Raw genomic sequence first — 17062 nt, 5'->3', positions numbered from 1 at the left:
TTTAATCCCCAGCATTAAAGGAAGCAGAAAGGCAAGACAGGGAGAGAGGGAGGAAAATAAGTGATGACATTACTTTGAGATATATGAATTAAGCTACTATGTGCATAATTTTTAACTGATAACTTCAATGTCTTGTAACTAGTTACTGTAAGCAAATTATCTAAATTTTTATGAGAATAATATGAAATCAAACAGTTCACAGCCGTTATAGTATCATATACAAGGAAGAGAGGGATTGTTTTAATAAGATAGGAAGGTAAACCAAAAATATACCAGGGTTTTACACTTCAGGTAAAACTACTTGTGCCTGCACATGACCGAAGCCAGAAATGATCAAGAGAACATCACAAAATATGAGAGCTGGCTAAGCTCTGCAGTCTCCCAGCTGTGCTCTTGTATGGGTTCAGAAGAAAAAAACACACACACACAACAAATTAGGCACTTTCTCGATGAGTGCGGTATTTGTCCTCCAAAGAGCATTCCTAGTCCATGTTCCTTATTTTAAGACAAGCAAGAGCCTATAAAAACAAAAGACCAAAGCTAAGGAGATGACTCAGTGGTTAAGATCACTGCCTGGTCCAGAGGTCTTGGGTTTGATTCTCAGCAACCACATGGTATCTGTAACTCCAGTTCCAGTGGATCATCACCCTCTTCTGGCTTCTGTGGGCATCAGGCATACAAGTAGTACACAGACGTAAGTGCAGGCAAAACACCCATACATCAAAATAAAGTTTAAATTCTAAAAATGTAACTTTAAAAGAAAACAAGACTACCCTGGAGCAGGTCCTTGAAGCTGTGAAATTTCCTGTCTTTGTGACTGATGGCTAACAGTGTTTTGTAGAATAAACAGGCTTGGGAGGGGAAGTCACATGGAGTTATAGTCAAAATGAAAAGCTTGAGATTTATTTGGGTCCCCATGTATTAACTAATAAATACAATAGAGCTATGGTTCTAATCTATAATTATCAGTGGAGGTTTATGTAAGCATTTAGTATGGTTGGAAGATGTATATTTAACATGATTTCCATGCTTACACTCTACCCCAGTAAACCTGTCGATAAAATGTCTGTGAATTCTTTTCTGTCCCTTCCCTTATATCCTGTCTCCACGCCCTCCTCAACCCTCCCTTACATCAAAGCTTGTGGTCCTTTCCATCTGTGTACTAAAAGGTTTCTTTGTAAACCAGGCCATTTGTAGGTCATTGTTTGGGGTCCAAACAGTGGTAAGATACCCTGTCACTGATCCCGTGTGCTATGAATGGCAGCTCCTCTCTGGACAATTGGCGGAGGGGCTGAGAAATATTCCTGAGAGGATTATTTAACCTTTCAATTTAGAGGGCACAAAGCCTGGCTGATTAATGAACTTTCTGATGGGTGCCGATAAGCGGATCTATTTCTTTATTTCCCCTAAAAGTGATTCCTTCTCCTATCCATAGTACTATAATCTTAAACATAAATGTGGCAAATAGATTAAAAAACTGCACTAAAGAGTTTATCTGGCTGGCAAACTGAAGGAGCTAAATTAAAATTGGTAATGACAGCAGTGGCTCAGCCTCATATATGGTTTTTAAATGCACTGTGTATTTTGAAGAGACTTATTCTCCAGCTTGCCTGGTAATGACTGCTTTTGGTGCAGTCTGGGGCTGGCTTCTGTTATCCCCACCTCATGCCCCCCCCCAAAAAAAAAATGAGTTGTGTTATCTGGATGGCTGCAGACACATACGCATCCCCCTTTCTCACTGCATGGGCAGACAAGGTCGATAGCATTACAAGGTATTTGTGGCAGTGCTTGTTTCAGTTTTCAGAGCTGCCAGTTTCCAGGCAGATTTGAATTACAAAAGAAGAAGCTGGCATGAAAATTGAAAGGTTTTATCGGCTGGTCTGAAGCCTCATAGCACATTGCTTATTTATGCAGTCCATTTGCACCAGGAAATATAAAAAGGAAATACATTTTTAAAATAAGGCCATAAAGACCCAGATATGTCTAAGATGGCAAATAAAATATAGATACCTATAATATCTTTCCAGGAAACGATTTTCACTTAATGTTGCACATTACTTCAGAAGAGCATTTATGTTGCCCTCATAAATGTGTGCGTCTGTGTCACTATGTAGGTAGTCTCTGGGGATTAAGGAGGAAGCCCTATGCTAACTTACTTTAAAATTAAAATAGACGGAGGGATAGCTCTGCAGTTGGAGAGCTACATTGGAAATATTTAAATAGGGTGGTAAATTAAACTTAAACTAACATTTTTGCATTCCGTGTAAAATTAGCCATGGCCCAGTGAATAGATGCTGCTACCTTTAGAGAAAATTGGGATGCTTTTTAAACCAGGAAGATTGGGAGAATTGAGGGAGTACTGCTGAGCTCCTTACGGTCTTGCATATGCTCATTGTTCTCCCAGTACTGGGCTTTTCTTTTTGTTTGTGTTGGGTTTTTTAGTGGGAAGTGCATCATTCATAGAAAGATTGGGAAGTGGTCAGTTTAATACACCCTTACAAAGCTTATAGCCTATTGCTTTTCTAATGGTATAAATATGCAACTCTACTACTAAAATTTACGCCAGTAACATACATATTCATCTTACTTTAACAGCTTTTTTTGCTTACTGAGAAACAGTACACCCATGTAATATCTTAAACTCTTGATTACATAAAATGAAGGCATAAATACCTAAGCATTTGTTAGTGCAAGGCCTTGAATAATTACTGGCTTTACCATTGGTCACTTGCAACTTTTGAACCCATAGGTTTAAAAAACTCAAGTATTTCCAAGAAAGTGGTAGGAAGTTAAGTGTATTTTGGAAATATCAAATCAATAAAGGAACACTCTTGCTTTGCCTCAATTCAGATGCACATTGTTCAAGAATCCATTTTCCAATAATATAAATTACTCTCAGCCAAATCATGATAGGTACAAGTTGTTTTGTTGGGTTTTTTTTATAATTTTCATTTTTGCCAGTGTCTGGTACCAGTCTCATACCATCCTGACCTCGACTAATTACTTTATGTAGGTTTTTTTTTTTTTAAGCAGAAAACTATCAAAAGCGTACATGCCTGCTGCATGCTAATGATGTGCTGTACATTTTTTCATGAATTTTCATAAGGATTTTTCTACGTAGCATGTGTGGCTTAATGATGTAATCACCCGATAGACTAGAAAATGCTCCAAAGGAGACGTTCCGGTCTGTTGTGTACATAATACATGTTTCAAAAATCTGCCTAATTAAGGAATTACCCAATGAATTTGGAGTCTGTTGGGTATATGACAGTTTTAGTCCATAAAACAAAAATGTGTATTACTATATATATAGTACTTTCAACACTTTTAAGGGTATAGAAAATTAATAGTAATGTCTCCTGGGGTGCAATAGTTATTTTTCTCAGTAAGAAAAAAAAAATCAAAATCTTCATAAAAGAAACATTGTCTTAGCTAGGGGCAAAAATTTCTCCCAGTATTCTCAAAGAAAAGTAATACTGTAAATACAAGAACATGGACCAAGAGAGGGCCTTGTCCAAAACCATGAGGGACACAGGCCTAGAGTTGAAGTCACAGGTGGAAGATCACCCTCCAGAGACACCAAAAAGTGTCAGCCTGCACACTGCTTGTACATGGGGTCCCAGCTGTTGCTCATCACAAACTCAACCCTGGCTTCCACAAAAGTTCTCCCTTCCATTCTTCTCTGTCCCAGGTGATGATAACGACCATAGTGCTCTTCCTTGTCTGGAGACTGATGATCGACCCATTGGTGTTTTTGTTCTAAAGAGTGCCAGAGGAAAGGGTTCTTCCCTGCCTACATGCTATAAACTAAATAAAACACCTAGAAGAGACCTCTACTCATCACTGGGTAGCTAATAAAAGTCATCATCACTACCAGTAAACAAGTATATTTAAAACTCAAACTTTTTTTTTTGCTCAAATGTCAAATAGATGCTAAAGGATCACTTCAGCTAATGGACTTTGAGTAAAAGTGTCCCTTTGGTTTGGGATAACATTTTATTGAGAAAGCCTTTTAATTTTGTGGATTAGGTTTTTAAAATGTCATTATTAAGAAAGGGGTTGTAATATTAATTTGTTGAATAAAATTATTTGTAAATAGTTGGAATAAATTTGTCCTCAGTTATGAAAATTATATCAATTTAAGAGGTATACATACAAATGTAACATATTTAGAAAGATTTGAGCTAATCTACTTTTCTCGGTTTTGTATTTGGTCATGCATATATTTTCCCCAGCCATTTATTATGCTTTTTTAAATATGTTCATATGAAAACTGTCCTGATAAATGAAAACATAAGGTCTTATCTTTGAGGATATGTATGATTATAAAAATAAATCCATTTTTCAGTCACAAGAGTAGAAAATTCCCTTTAATTAGTAAAATTGATTGCATACCCTGTATAGTAATGAGCTTCAACTAGATGTAAACCCTCATTGGATCAAAGTCAGTTTAGATAAGGGCAGCCCAAGGTCACAGAGGGAGATGCCCAGCAGGTTCATTTACATAAAAAATTACTGTTAGAAATAGGACACTGAGGCAGCTCTAGCATTTTGATCTCTTGGCCTTTGTCATGGAGATTCTAAGTAGTGAAGGGAGTAAGGCCAGTGTCCCAGATAATGATTAACTGTTTTAATGGCGTTCATTCATTCATTCCGCACTAACTATTCATGCAGAAAAAAGGGTTATGTAAAGTGACATTAGAAGAAAATCATTTGTAATCGTTGCATCAGGCTGCACTTTGAGGAGACATTAGGAGTAAATCCATGGCTTGGTAGGCTTATGCTTTATCTTCTGATATTTACTGAGTTTACTGGTGCATGAAAAGCTTTCAGCAAGAATAGCAGATGGGATGGACCTTTCATAGGTAATGCTATCTACCAGGTTATTACTTCTATATATTGATAGTAAAGTAATCTCCAAGATATCACCCTACAAATATAGATTATTTAAATGTCTGTAACAAAAAAAAAAGAAGCCTGCTTTAATAAATAGTTCATTTGGTATCCATTGTGTCAAAGTCTTTGGATACTTTTTTTTTTTTTTTTTACTTTGAATAAGTCTTAACAAAACTGTTCACTCCCTCGCATAACTCTTTGTTAGCAGTACAGGCCCAAATGACAGAACCCTGAATCTAGAACTAATCAGCTGACATACTCCACTTTAAATTGGACCTTTACTGTTAATTTAAAATAAAGAAATGCACCAGGAGTGGTGTGTTAATCCCAGCACTGAGAAGGCAGAGGCAGGCAGATCTCAGTGAGTCTGAAGCTATCCTGGTCTACATAGTTTCAGGACAGCCACAGCTGAACCGTAAAACCCTTGGGGGGGGGGGGGGAGATGTTCTATGGCACAAGTATTGGCTCAAATTTTTATATTGCCAACACTTGAAACAGTGTAAAGATTTTTATTTAATCTAGTACACAGATTTGTCCAGTGGAAGTCATTATTGAGTTTTCACTAGTGTATTCTAATATAGAAGGGTGCTCTAATTAGGTAAGATCTAGGCGGATTTCATTCTTATTAAGCCTTAGTACATGCCAGTTATTAAAATGAGAGCATGTATATAGCGTTTGTCAAATCATTTACTAATTAATTATTGTAAACCAGTGTAGACTTTCCTAACAATATAAATACTGCTGCTATTTTTATTAGTAATAATGGAAGTTTTTAACTAGTGACATTATTCAGTTGAATGAACATCAAATGTTTGTGCTCCATCCAGAGGCATAAATGAACATTGAGGGTGTATTTGATATTATTCTCTAAATAAAATAGCAGTTGTCAATATGAAACATGCTTTCAAATCTTGATTAAGAAGTATCTCTTTTTCTCTGGTACTGGAAGGCTGAGTTCCTCTTCTCTCTACATCACCGATTCCCTCCTGGTTTTCCAAGTATGTGCCATATTGTCAACATGAAGTAGGAAAGATACCAAGGAATTTGTATTGTTAATTGTTCCAGCTTTTTATCATATCATGGCATGATTTTATAGGTTTGCCCTTGAAGATATAAAAATTAATAGTTTCCCAAAGCATCTGATTTTTATTAACAATACCTATTATTCATAAAATTTTTCTGTGAGTCATGAACTGTACATGTGCATTAACTCATCATTCATTCGTTATGTTTACTGAACTCTCACCATATGCCTGGCCCTGTTCCAGGAGGTGGGGTCCAGCAGTGAGCAACTTTCCTCTTACCTGATGGAAAGGGTTGGGTTGGATAAACAAATTATTTAGCATATCAGATGTGACATATTTTGAGGGGGGGTAATTTTTTGTTCTGTTTTTCAAAAGGAAGGGGTATAAGGAGCATCACTTGGAGGCCTTACCAGGATAATGACCACCATGTATCTGGAGAACAGCTATCCTGGTGTGGAACAATGGTGCTAAACTCTCAATGGAAGGAAGTTTGTGTAGAGTGTTCAGAGAACACTGAAGAGGCCAGTGAGGTGATGTGATAGATACACCAAGACATGCAGCAAGGTCACAGGGGAAAAAAAATGACCCACTGGAAGATTCTTGCTTTTTACTGAGTGAGAAGTTATTACAGGGTTTAGATGGAGAAGTGTGTGTTCTGAGTTACAAACCAGAAAGATCATCTTGTATTGAAAATGGGCTACAGAAACAGGGCTTCCAGACCAATTATAAGACTCTATTGATCATCCAAAGATTGTACAGGTGGAGTGAGAAATGTGTACACCCTATAAAGCCCATCTACTTTAGTGATAGACTATATTATATATCTGCATAACAAGAGAGCCACTTGTAAGCATAGATGTACCTTTAAGAGAGCATTTATTATTCTGGAGGTTGGTTGTTTCATTTATCATCAGCTACACCCCCTGCTAAGTTGCCAGCTGGTTGCTGAGTACCTACCTACCATTATCGTCCAGTGCTTTTCTGGCTTTCCACACCACTTAAAATACAGACAGAGCATTTCCACCTTTGGTTTTAGAGCCATGAGTCATCTGACATCAACTCACCTTCTAGAACCTCCTCTTCTCTCTTTCACCTGCTCTCCTTCAAGGTGCAGGTATTTTTTTTTAATCCTCAAGATGGCTGGCTTGTCCTTGCCTTGCAATTTTGCAAAGAATAGAGTCAATCAGCGCATTCACATGCCTGATATTTTTTTTAAATTAAGGTGTCCCTACCAACAAATCTAAGTCATCAGCAGTGAATTGTTCACTGTCTTAATCCATACTACTTATCACTGTCCAATATTTTGTTTAAACAAGCACACACGTGTGGGGAGAGGATAAAGGAGTAGAGTGGGGGAGGAAGTGGTTTGGTTTGTCTGTCTTCTCTCACTGGAAGTGGAATCAATGATTTTTTGTGTTGCCGACTTCTCAAATACCAGACCTCTGGGTGATATTTGACATGGATTCTGCAGTTGATATTTTTAATGAATTGCTGAAAATATATGAATACACTCATGCCACGTGCTCAGGACTCTGACAGACATCACTGATGGCGCCATCATTGGACTTGCGTTTACTCTACCTGCTCCCTTCGGTTCACAGAGAAGTTTCTTTCACTGTTTTTGTACTTAAGATAAACCTATTGCAATCTCGATTCTGCCCCATCCACTCAAATGAAGTTGCTTTCAACATTTTCAAGTTACCTACAACTTCCTAACTGCCAAGTCTGATATATTTCATAGGCTTCATCTTAGGTCATACCACATCATTAACTTTTTTCTTCTTCTTTCTGGTTTTTTGAGATAGGCCTTATATAGCCTGGAGCTTGCAGTGTAACTGAAGCTGGCCTTGAACTCCTGATCTTCCTGCCTCTACCTCCTGAGTACTGGGATCGAAGGTGTGTGCTATACCATGCCCAACCCATGAATAGCTTTTAGCAACTTCTTCCTTAAAAAAATTACCATATCTCTTTGGGTTTTGTTTTCTTCCTGTATGCTCATAGCTACAGTTTTATTTTATATCAAAAAATAGCCATTTTTTTAGATAAGGAAAAATATTTCTGTGTAATAATTTACTAACTTCTTGGTGTTATCTTACCTAAAAGAAAAGTCTAAACCACTGGAGTGAGACTTTCCTGCATATGTAAATCCCTGTTAAAATCTATTTAATAGTTTTTAAAATAGGTGTGGTTTTCTTATATCCTAACTGGTAATAGCTGAGGTTGTAAATTCTGTTTTGTGTACCATGATCAGCAGAAAAGACTGTTAGGTTTTGTTTACCTCAAATTTGATGATGACTTGTTGGCTTGATTGGATTAATAGCAATTAGCAACTTAGTAAGGCACACCTCTGGGTGTCTGGGGGCTAGATCTTTGGCTCTGACCTACCTAAAGAATGGTTTAATCCATTAACAGAGTCAGAATTTGAATAGACTATTGGGAGGTGGTAGGGCTGTAGAGCATGTTTGGAGAAAATCAGTTAAGGTTAAAAGGGGTGTGCCCTTGGAGGTTCTGTCTTCCCCTGTCATCTTCCATTACTGTCCTGCTTCCTGTCTGCCTTGCTTCAAGCTCCCTACAATGGTGGACCAAAATCTTTGGCACTGAGCAAATACAGCTTTCTTCCCTTAAGCTATCTGCCAGTTGCTTGATCACAGCACCAAAAAGAAAGCTAGCAATCCAGCTTTCCATTCTCAAGACTTTTTAAAGATGTTTCATTACCTAGACACTATTTTTCCTATACCAGAAACTCATCTCTTCTCCTCCCCCAGCAACCTCAAACCACCTGATTACAACATGAGATAAAGATACTAGCAGGCAGACTAGCTCTCTTTGCTATAGAAGTCTAATAAGCAAGAGAAGTAAATTACCAAAGCACCCATCTGTACCCCTTCTAGCCTGCAGAAAGGGAGCAAATAGATCCCATTTCCCTCCCCTTGGATAAGGGGTTTGCTCCGTCCTTCTTTCTGCTTTCTATTTTCAGCTCTCCATCACAACTAGCCTACATGATCAAGTTGCTCCCATTTAAAACCACCAACTAATCCTTCCTCCTAAACACTCCCCCCTTTAATCCTGTCCTTTGTTGCTCATGCTTCTCAAAATAATAATATACACTTCCTCCCTTTTTTCAATTTATATTCAATTTCTTAACATCTCTTATTGTGAAATATAATGTACATACTGAAAATGTATCAAACACATGTAGAATTTAATAAATTGCTATATAACACACTTTTTTTTTTTTCTGTGTTTCCCTTCACTCATCACACTACTCTCTGCCCTCCCTGTTTTTCACAGTGAGACCTCTGTGAGTGGTTGTACTTGTGATGGCAGTGTCTCTGTGCTGGTGTTGCTAGGCTTCTGATGTACTTGGGAGTGTAGGTCAGACCTTCCATGAAACTCTTTGAGGCCTGGGCTTCTGACCTTTTGTGTCTCCTTAGCCTTGAACCCCCCTCCCTTCTCTGTCATTTTTCATGAGCCTCTGTCTTTCCCTTCCATGTTGTTGTCTCCTAGGCTTCAGCGAGAGCCCACTACCACTCCACACTAAACTCTAAAAAGCAAAATCTCTAAGGATTCTCTTACCTAAGAGCTCTTTTAGAAAGGTTGAGGCTTTTGCTTTTCCCCTAGCATGTATTAAACTCTCACAAATATTTATGTTGCAGACTAAACCTGGACCACCTAAAAAACCAAAGACCCCTTCTGGACAATCAGCATTAGTGTATTGCTACAACTGTGCACGGAAAGGCCACTATGGGCATGTAAGTTTGAGTGACATTTGGACGTAAGGCATTTGTTGTCAGCGAGTGGTTGCTGAAAAATGAACTCAAAATGAGTAAAACTAGAACTTGTTTATAAGCTAACCTTCAATAGTAAGATTTGATGTATTTTCAACTAATTTACTCCTCCCACTTCTACCAAGAATAGCTGTCAAAGCATATGCCTACAGTTCTTTTAAATATACTAAAATCAAATTTAGCTTATGAAGTTAGGCAAATTTAGAAGCAGCATAGACAGTATCCTCTCGCCTTATGTTGACTGTTACTGAACTGTTTTTTGGGTTTTAAGCTTAGTTCTCCAGCTTTCCCTGATACCACATTCACTTAAGTCTTTGTCATGCAACTTCTGACATTCAGTAGTAGAAAGACATTGGTTCACACACTTACTCCCCAAGTGCCTAAATTCCATTCTGACCAATATTGTGCCAGTCCAAACTAAAAGGCCCAAACTGTGTGTTACAAGTATGAGAGCAGAAGGAACTGCTTATTGTAAGGTGGATGGATGTCCTCTAGCCAGTTGCCACATTAAACACAAAACAATAGCAGCTCATCCTGGAGCTAAAACCCAGTAGGAGTAGGCTTCACACCCATACATTGAAGAAACCGTAAGGTCAAAGCGGAGAAACAGTGGCACAGGAAGTAGAAATCCTTGTTCAGGGGATTCCCATCCATAAAGGCTCCTAACAACCAGGTAAACATCAACCAGATCCCATGTCAGGAGGAAGAAAACCTACAGAGGCTCGGGACTTGTCAGAGGAGAGGTAGAGAGGCAAGTGGCAGAGCGGGTAGTATTGCAGGCTACCTCTTAACTCCGGCTGCGGCACCTTTCCAGTCCAGGCCTTGGCAGTGCCACACATTCAAAGAGACAGAAGGGCTGAGAGAAGAAAAAGTGCTAGGCAGAGCCTGTGAACAGTTGAGTTTACCTTCCATGTTCAGGCAGCCGGGACCAAGGTGGGTGACAGGTAGAAGGTGAAGCTGGGTTGAAGCTTAGACACTCAGGGGTCATTTTTACTCTGTTCATGACAACCAGATGATGTAACTACTCTTTTTCCCCCACTGGCATTCAGTCCTTATCTCCAAAACAAAAAAGGTACACAGCACTGACATTCAGATACTGTTACATTTCTGATGTGATCAAACCCACTGGTAGGTAGCAAGATCCCACAGTATAGTTGACTACGCCTCTGTAAAATTCAGGTTGAAAACCCAACTAGAGAAGGTTCTTTTCGTAAATTACCGTCTCTAAGTCTTCTGTTGCCCTCTGCACACCAACTGTTGCCAGCAACTTTTAGGAAACAGACTCATATTAGCCATCCGCTGCCACACACATTACACAGGTGTTTAATTTATATGCTTGCTTATCTCTTTAGAGCAAAGGAATATACTTCTAGCATTTATGTTTGGTCAATTAAAGAAAAATAGTTACATTTGGATGCTTCCTGCTTACTAGTTACTGCTGTTACTGTAGATGGTAGTATCAAGAGCATTTGGAAGTTATCCCTGAACTCTAGACTTAGGCAAATTTCAATTTACAGTAATTGGCAGCCATAGCTGAAGGAACTCTAGATTATCCAACACTAATGAAGAAGATCATTGGTGTGGCTAATCCAGAACAGAAGATAAATTATATAGCCAGCTATCAATTATCTGTGTTAATAGAGGAGACCAGTGATGTGGATAATCAAAATATAATTTACATGTAGCTTTGGAAAACATTTGTGATACAATATAGCTCTGTGTAGTTACATCCGTCTAGATAGAACAGTATCCAAATAGGAGACTACTCCAGTGGTGAAAGATGTCCAAGTTCCCCTCCCTGTCAGTTTCAGAGATTCAGCCCTCAGATATTGTCCCTTCCCTAATTCCATTCATTTTAGCTAGAGAGGCAAGGACAGCAGTACACACTGAGAAAAAAGAGGCTGTTCCAGGAGGATATGCAAAGGTGGGGGATGGGAGAATTAAAGGGTCTGTTGGCATGGGTACTGAGAGTATCCAGATTACTAGGACTTTTGGTGTAACAGTAAATTGATACTCTTATTGATTTATATGGTGAACCAGCTGAATTCTGGGTGGGTATTTCACATGCTGTTTAAGGCATTCTGATATTTTTTTTAGTACTAGGCCAAGAACTGCTAACATTTGTAAATAAACTTCAGGCAAGATTTGAAGACAGAGGAGGAGGTCCCAAAGGAAAGCCTCTCTGAAAGAGAGTGTCCCTCTTGTCATGCTGTGTCCATTTGTGTCAACTAGTATATAGAGGAACAGTTAAAGCTAAAAGAAAGAGATTGGGCAGCAGATCTGGAAAACCAGCCATGGGACAAATGAGTAAAAAGGACAATCTCAACTTGGTTGAGGGAGTAAAGAAAAGAGGCTTCCTAGAATTACCCAGGAACATTTTTCTAAGTCGATACAGCTCATCACCCACCTCACATAAGACCCCCTTAGCCCAGGGACAAAGGGGAACAGATGGGAGTTGGTAGAGGGGAGGAGCAAGAGGAAAAAGGCAGCAGGGCAGAAGAGAGCAAAGAACATGCTCAGTATACAGTATACACCCATGAGAAATTTTTAGTTAAAGAAAAAGATTCACTGCCCTAGTAACTAGTGAGTGTTGAGTTAAATAAGCTGGCAAATGTGTCTCGAGAGAGAACAAAGCTAACAGTTTACAGCCACAGCTTGAGGCTAGGAAGAAGAAAAGGAAGAAACATTTGATAGGAAGGCTACTGGAGGAAACAGACAAGAAAGAGCAGATAATTTGCCTAATGCCAAGGAACTCCAGCAGAGGATAAGACAAAGTGGCACCCACCCCTCAGGGCTGTTAACTCAACTGGGGGGTGAGGAGAGGAGCTTAGCAGGGAGTACAAAAGAGAAAAAGGTTCCTTAGTGAAGAAGGAAAGAAACCCAGGCCTGCAGGAATAGCATAGAAGCATAGTAGGACTGTCGGGCTGGGTGGTCCAAAAGACTTACAGCAGCCTCTGTATGTGGTGCTAGTTGTGTGGGATTCAGCACTATCGCTATCAGCGTAGCCCAAGAATTCATGGAAAGGTTTGTTGAACAGTGCAGCCTTGTGATGTCATTCTTTCAAATCCAATTGTAGGAATGTACAGAAAGGCGAATGTTTAACCAGACGTTTCCAACATCTCCGTTCATCTACTACTATGATGACAAATATGAGATCCAGCAGCGAGATCAGAGAATAAAGCGAAAAGTGAAAGGTTTGTCATTAAACTTCTGATTAGATCACTTTTGCAGTAGCTCCCTGATTTATTTTTTTTATATACTGTCTTTGCCTATTTTACAGGTCATTGGCTAGCACAGAAAACATTTGGGGGATGGGGGAGCATTGAGACAAGGCTTCTCTGTGGCTTTGGAGGGTGTCCTGGAACTCACTCTGTAGACCAGGCTGGTCTCGAACTCACAGATATCCATCGGCCTCTGCCTCCCGAGTGCTGGGATTAAAGGCGTGCGCCACCACTACCTGGCTGATGTATTTTCTTTATAATTTATGTTTTTTCGGGTTTTCTACAATGAGCATTTATACATTATAATCTGATAAAATTATTTTTTTTCTTTTTGGCTAGTTTTTGCAACTCACTTTAAGGTATTTACCCACTTTAAGGCCCACTATGATCCTTGGAATGTCTTGTTTTATGCTTAATTAAGCTGAAAGTTTTTACTAATCACTTGTATACATCTCACTTTGGCCTCAACCACCACTCCCTGCTGTCACAAGCATTTCCATCAGATGCTCATGATCAGTACATCAGGTCCTAACAAGAGGCAGTGTCATCTGGCACTGAGACCTCTGAGGTGTGTCCAGGAGCACATGCATCCACTTCTCTGGAGGAATAATGGCTTGGGCAGTGTGGCGCCTCTCACGTTACACCATTCTGGCAGCGTTCTATTAACTGTTAAATGAAGGGAGGTTTTGGGCTACCCCCAAGGGTACAGTCATGTGAGACCGTCCAGCGGCCATTTTCTGTATCTTGCTTCACAGTATCCTCTCAGACTAACCCTTCATCACTGGAGGAACTTGAGCCGGTCAGACGGGGCTATTTTTCACAGGGATGAGATAAAGACCATGCCTTCTGCTCTAGTCTCCATTGTTTGGCATTATAAAAATATGTTGAATAGAATAAGTTACATAAATACTAAAGGATTTGAGGCTATTTCCCCATTTTAGCAATAGAATTATAAAGGCTCTTTAGAATGTCCTACTGGTCACATTTCTAAATGTCTGCTGAGTTATATCTAAGAATACAAGAAATCTGCATGGACTAAAGAGGCAAAATATTTTTATGTCTTCCAGAAATCCAGAAAAACGGAGATTTTCCAAGGCAGTTCAAAAGACCACACATTGAAGAGACAGATAAGAGGGGCCACCATGATGTGAGAAAAAGCCATTCCTCAAGGAAGAGCAGCAGGTGGCCTCGAGAAAGTAAAGAAACCCACAGAGAAATGAGCAGAGAGAGAAAAGGTGAGAAGCACAGGCGGGCTCGCTGGCGTGCTGATGTGGATGAAGACTTCCCTAGGGGCTCCAAACCCCAGGCCTCTGGCAGGGTTGCAAACCAGAAGCCATCCAGGTTCCATCACCATTCCTCCCATTACCACAGGCTGAGAGAAGAGAGGCTCCTCAGGGAGAGCAAGCGCAGCAAGCCCAAGAAAAGGAAGTGCTCGGAAGATGACAGCAATGATAATTTATTTCTTATTAAGCAAAGGAAGAAAAAAACGAAGCTGTGAGGCAGTTTCTGACCTGGTCTTCACGTTACACCATTCTGGCAGCGTTCTATTAACTGTTAAATGAAGGGAGGTTTTGGGTTTTGATTGCTTAATTTCGGCCATACCTAGAGTTGCTGAGCGGAGGCCACAGAGAGCTCTGATCTGTGTTCACAGTCTGCTTACTAGGTAGGAAGGTAAACCTGGGTTTCAGTTCCTATAGCAATTCTACTTGAGGTAGGAAACCTGTCATTTTAAGAAAACCTTTTTTAAATACTTTGAAAAAATTACAAGCTCTTTAAATATTCATCTGCCATGTTTGAGGACTTAAAAGCTCATTAGAAGAGAGATTATTTATTACTAATAAAATCATCACCTTTTTAGCATTTTTTTTTTTTTTTTTTTTTTTTTTTTTTTTTTTTTTACCACTGGAAATCAATGAAAATCCAAATCCAGAAGCTGTTGGAGTCTTTCTCTGGACAGACAGAAAAGCTGGTGTGGAAAGGAGCTGTCAGAGGAGGGGCAATAGCAGAGTTCGCGTGCAGGGTCTGCAGTATGGGTGTGCAAGGCAGGTTTCCTGAGACACATGGGAGGCATCCTCAAAACTTTACCATAATCACAGTGAGACTGTTTTTACCATTTTACAGCCATACTTCAAGAAATAGAGATGAATATCACCCAACTGAATTTGTTTTAATGGATCGTTTTGAATACCACAAAGCTATTCAGAATCTTTTGTACTTGTGAACCTTTTTTACACTTGTGAAAGCCTAATGTTAGAATAAGAAAAATAAAATGCCTGAAACAGTGAGTACATGTGTTTGCTGTCACGAAAGACAGTGAGAACTTAGGTAGAAGAGCATAGTTGGGTTAGACAGGTCACTGCAGTCATAAAATCCACCACAATCTGGAGTCAGAAATGCCTTTGTCTAAAGCTGGAGAGATATTGCAGCAGTTCAGAGCATATACTGCTCTTCCAGAAGACCCAGCCCAGGACAGCAGCTCCAGGGGGCCCAACACCTCTAGCCTTCAATCTCATTCACATGCACAGTATCCACACACAGAAATGCACACATGCACGTAATTTACTAATTACAAATTTTTTTGAAGTGTTGTTGTCCAAACATAAGCTCTCTGCCAGAATAAAGTGATATGAGATCAAAAAAATTATAATGTTGGATTCTAAAATTGTATTTTACTCTTGGTTAATTATGCAACTGCTGTGTCTATAGTTGGGGCCAGCTGTTATCTTTGGAGAGAACATGCTGTTCCCAGTGAGCCTTAGTATAAATTGTCCACTCTCCCTCTTACTGCGCTGCTTCTGGCTGAATTGATCAGGACTATGTAGAATAACATCAGATGAAGGAGCTTGGGCCAGAGGTAAGAAACTGGAATCTCCTGGAATGATGCTGGGCCCGGAGAGTTCTCCATGATTAAGAGCACGAGTTGCTCTTGAAGACAAGGCAGGATCAATTCCCAGCACCCACATGTGGACTCACAGCTATCTGTCCCAGTCTGAGAGGATCTGATGCCCTCTTCTCATCTCTGAGAACACCAGGAATGCACGTGATGTACATACATACATGCATGCAGGCAAAACATTAGTATACATAAAATAATAAAAATGTTTATTGGGAATAATTGTGGGGTAGGAACAAAGGAAGTAAGTTAACAGAAGAATGAAAGTGAAGACTGTGGGACATGGATAAAGTCACTGGCATCCAGACATGGTGGAGCATGCCTGTAATACCAATTCCCGTAAGCCTAAAGCCGGAGGTCAACCTAGGCTATACAGCCAGAAGCTATCCAAAAAAGAAGAAAGTTACTAGGATACAGGCGCAATCACCAAGATAAAAGTACAGCCTAGACCCAAGTTATATAGTAGATCTTACCATTTTAAGGAAGCAACCAGTGGTTAGAAGATGTGGTTTACACATCATGTTGTGCAGAGCCCTGGGCTAAAGCTGGAGTGTGTAATTTGGGCCAGAAGTTTCTTTCTCTTCCCAGAGAGAATAGTATTGTATATATATATATATATTTTATTGTATGTGCATTGTGTACATTTTTTGCCTGCATATATGTCTATGCAAGAGTTGGATCCCCGTAACTTGAAGTGAGTCATAGACAGTTGTGAACCACCATGTGGGTGCTGGGAATTGAACCCCACTCCCCTGGAAGAACAGTAGTTGACAGCTTAACTGCTGAGTCTTATCTCTCCAGCCCCAAGTAAAAAGTTGGGTTTTTTTTAAGATTTATTTTTATTTTATGTGCATTGTTGTTCTGCCTGCATGTATGTCTGTAAAGATGCCAGATCCCCTGAAATTGGAGTTACAGACAGGTGTGAGCTGCCATGTGGGTGCTGGGAATTGAACCTGGGTCCTCTGGAAGAGCAGCCAGTGCTCTTAACTGCTAAGCCATCTCTCCAGCCCCTAAAAAAGTGATCAACCAGACATTTCCAAGAAAACCTAGTAAAGCAGGGGGAGTAAGAAGTGAAATGTCAGCCAGGCAATGGTGGCACACGCCTTTAATTCTGGCAGAGGCAGGTAGATACCTGTGCATTCAAGGACAGCCAGATCTAAGGCCACACACACACACACACACACACACACACACACACACACACACACACACGAAGGAAGGAAGGAAGGAAGGAAGGAA

The 17062-nt window shown here is 39.8% G+C and overlaps 1 protein-coding gene across 2 annotated transcripts in view; it reads left to right on the top strand.

Moving 5' to 3' along the window:
* Zcchc7 (zinc finger CCHC-type containing 7) overlaps positions 1–15215 on the top strand; it is a 176522-nt gene extending 161307 nt beyond the window's left edge. For both annotated transcript variants that reach the window (XM_027403193.2, XM_027403194.2), the window contains exons 7-9: positions 9578–9673; positions 12786–12903; positions 13998–15215. In XM_027403193.2, coding sequence (XP_027258994.1) covers positions 9578–9673; positions 12786–12903; positions 13998–14428 — 645 coding nt within the window. In that variant the 3' untranslated portion in view covers positions 14429–15215. The remainder of the gene's footprint in view (positions 1–9577; positions 9674–12785; positions 12904–13997) is intronic.
* Positions 15216–17062: the final 1847 nt, after the last annotated feature.

The sequence above is a fragment of the Cricetulus griseus genome, chromosome 2 (genome assembly GCF_003668045.3).
Source record: "Cricetulus griseus strain 17A/GY chromosome 2, alternate assembly CriGri-PICRH-1.0, whole genome shotgun sequence".
NCBI lineage: Eukaryota > Metazoa > Chordata > Mammalia > Rodentia > Cricetidae > Cricetulus > Cricetulus griseus.
The sequence above is the reverse complement of the archived record's forward strand: the minus strand, read 5'-3'. Positions and strand labels throughout refer to the sequence as shown.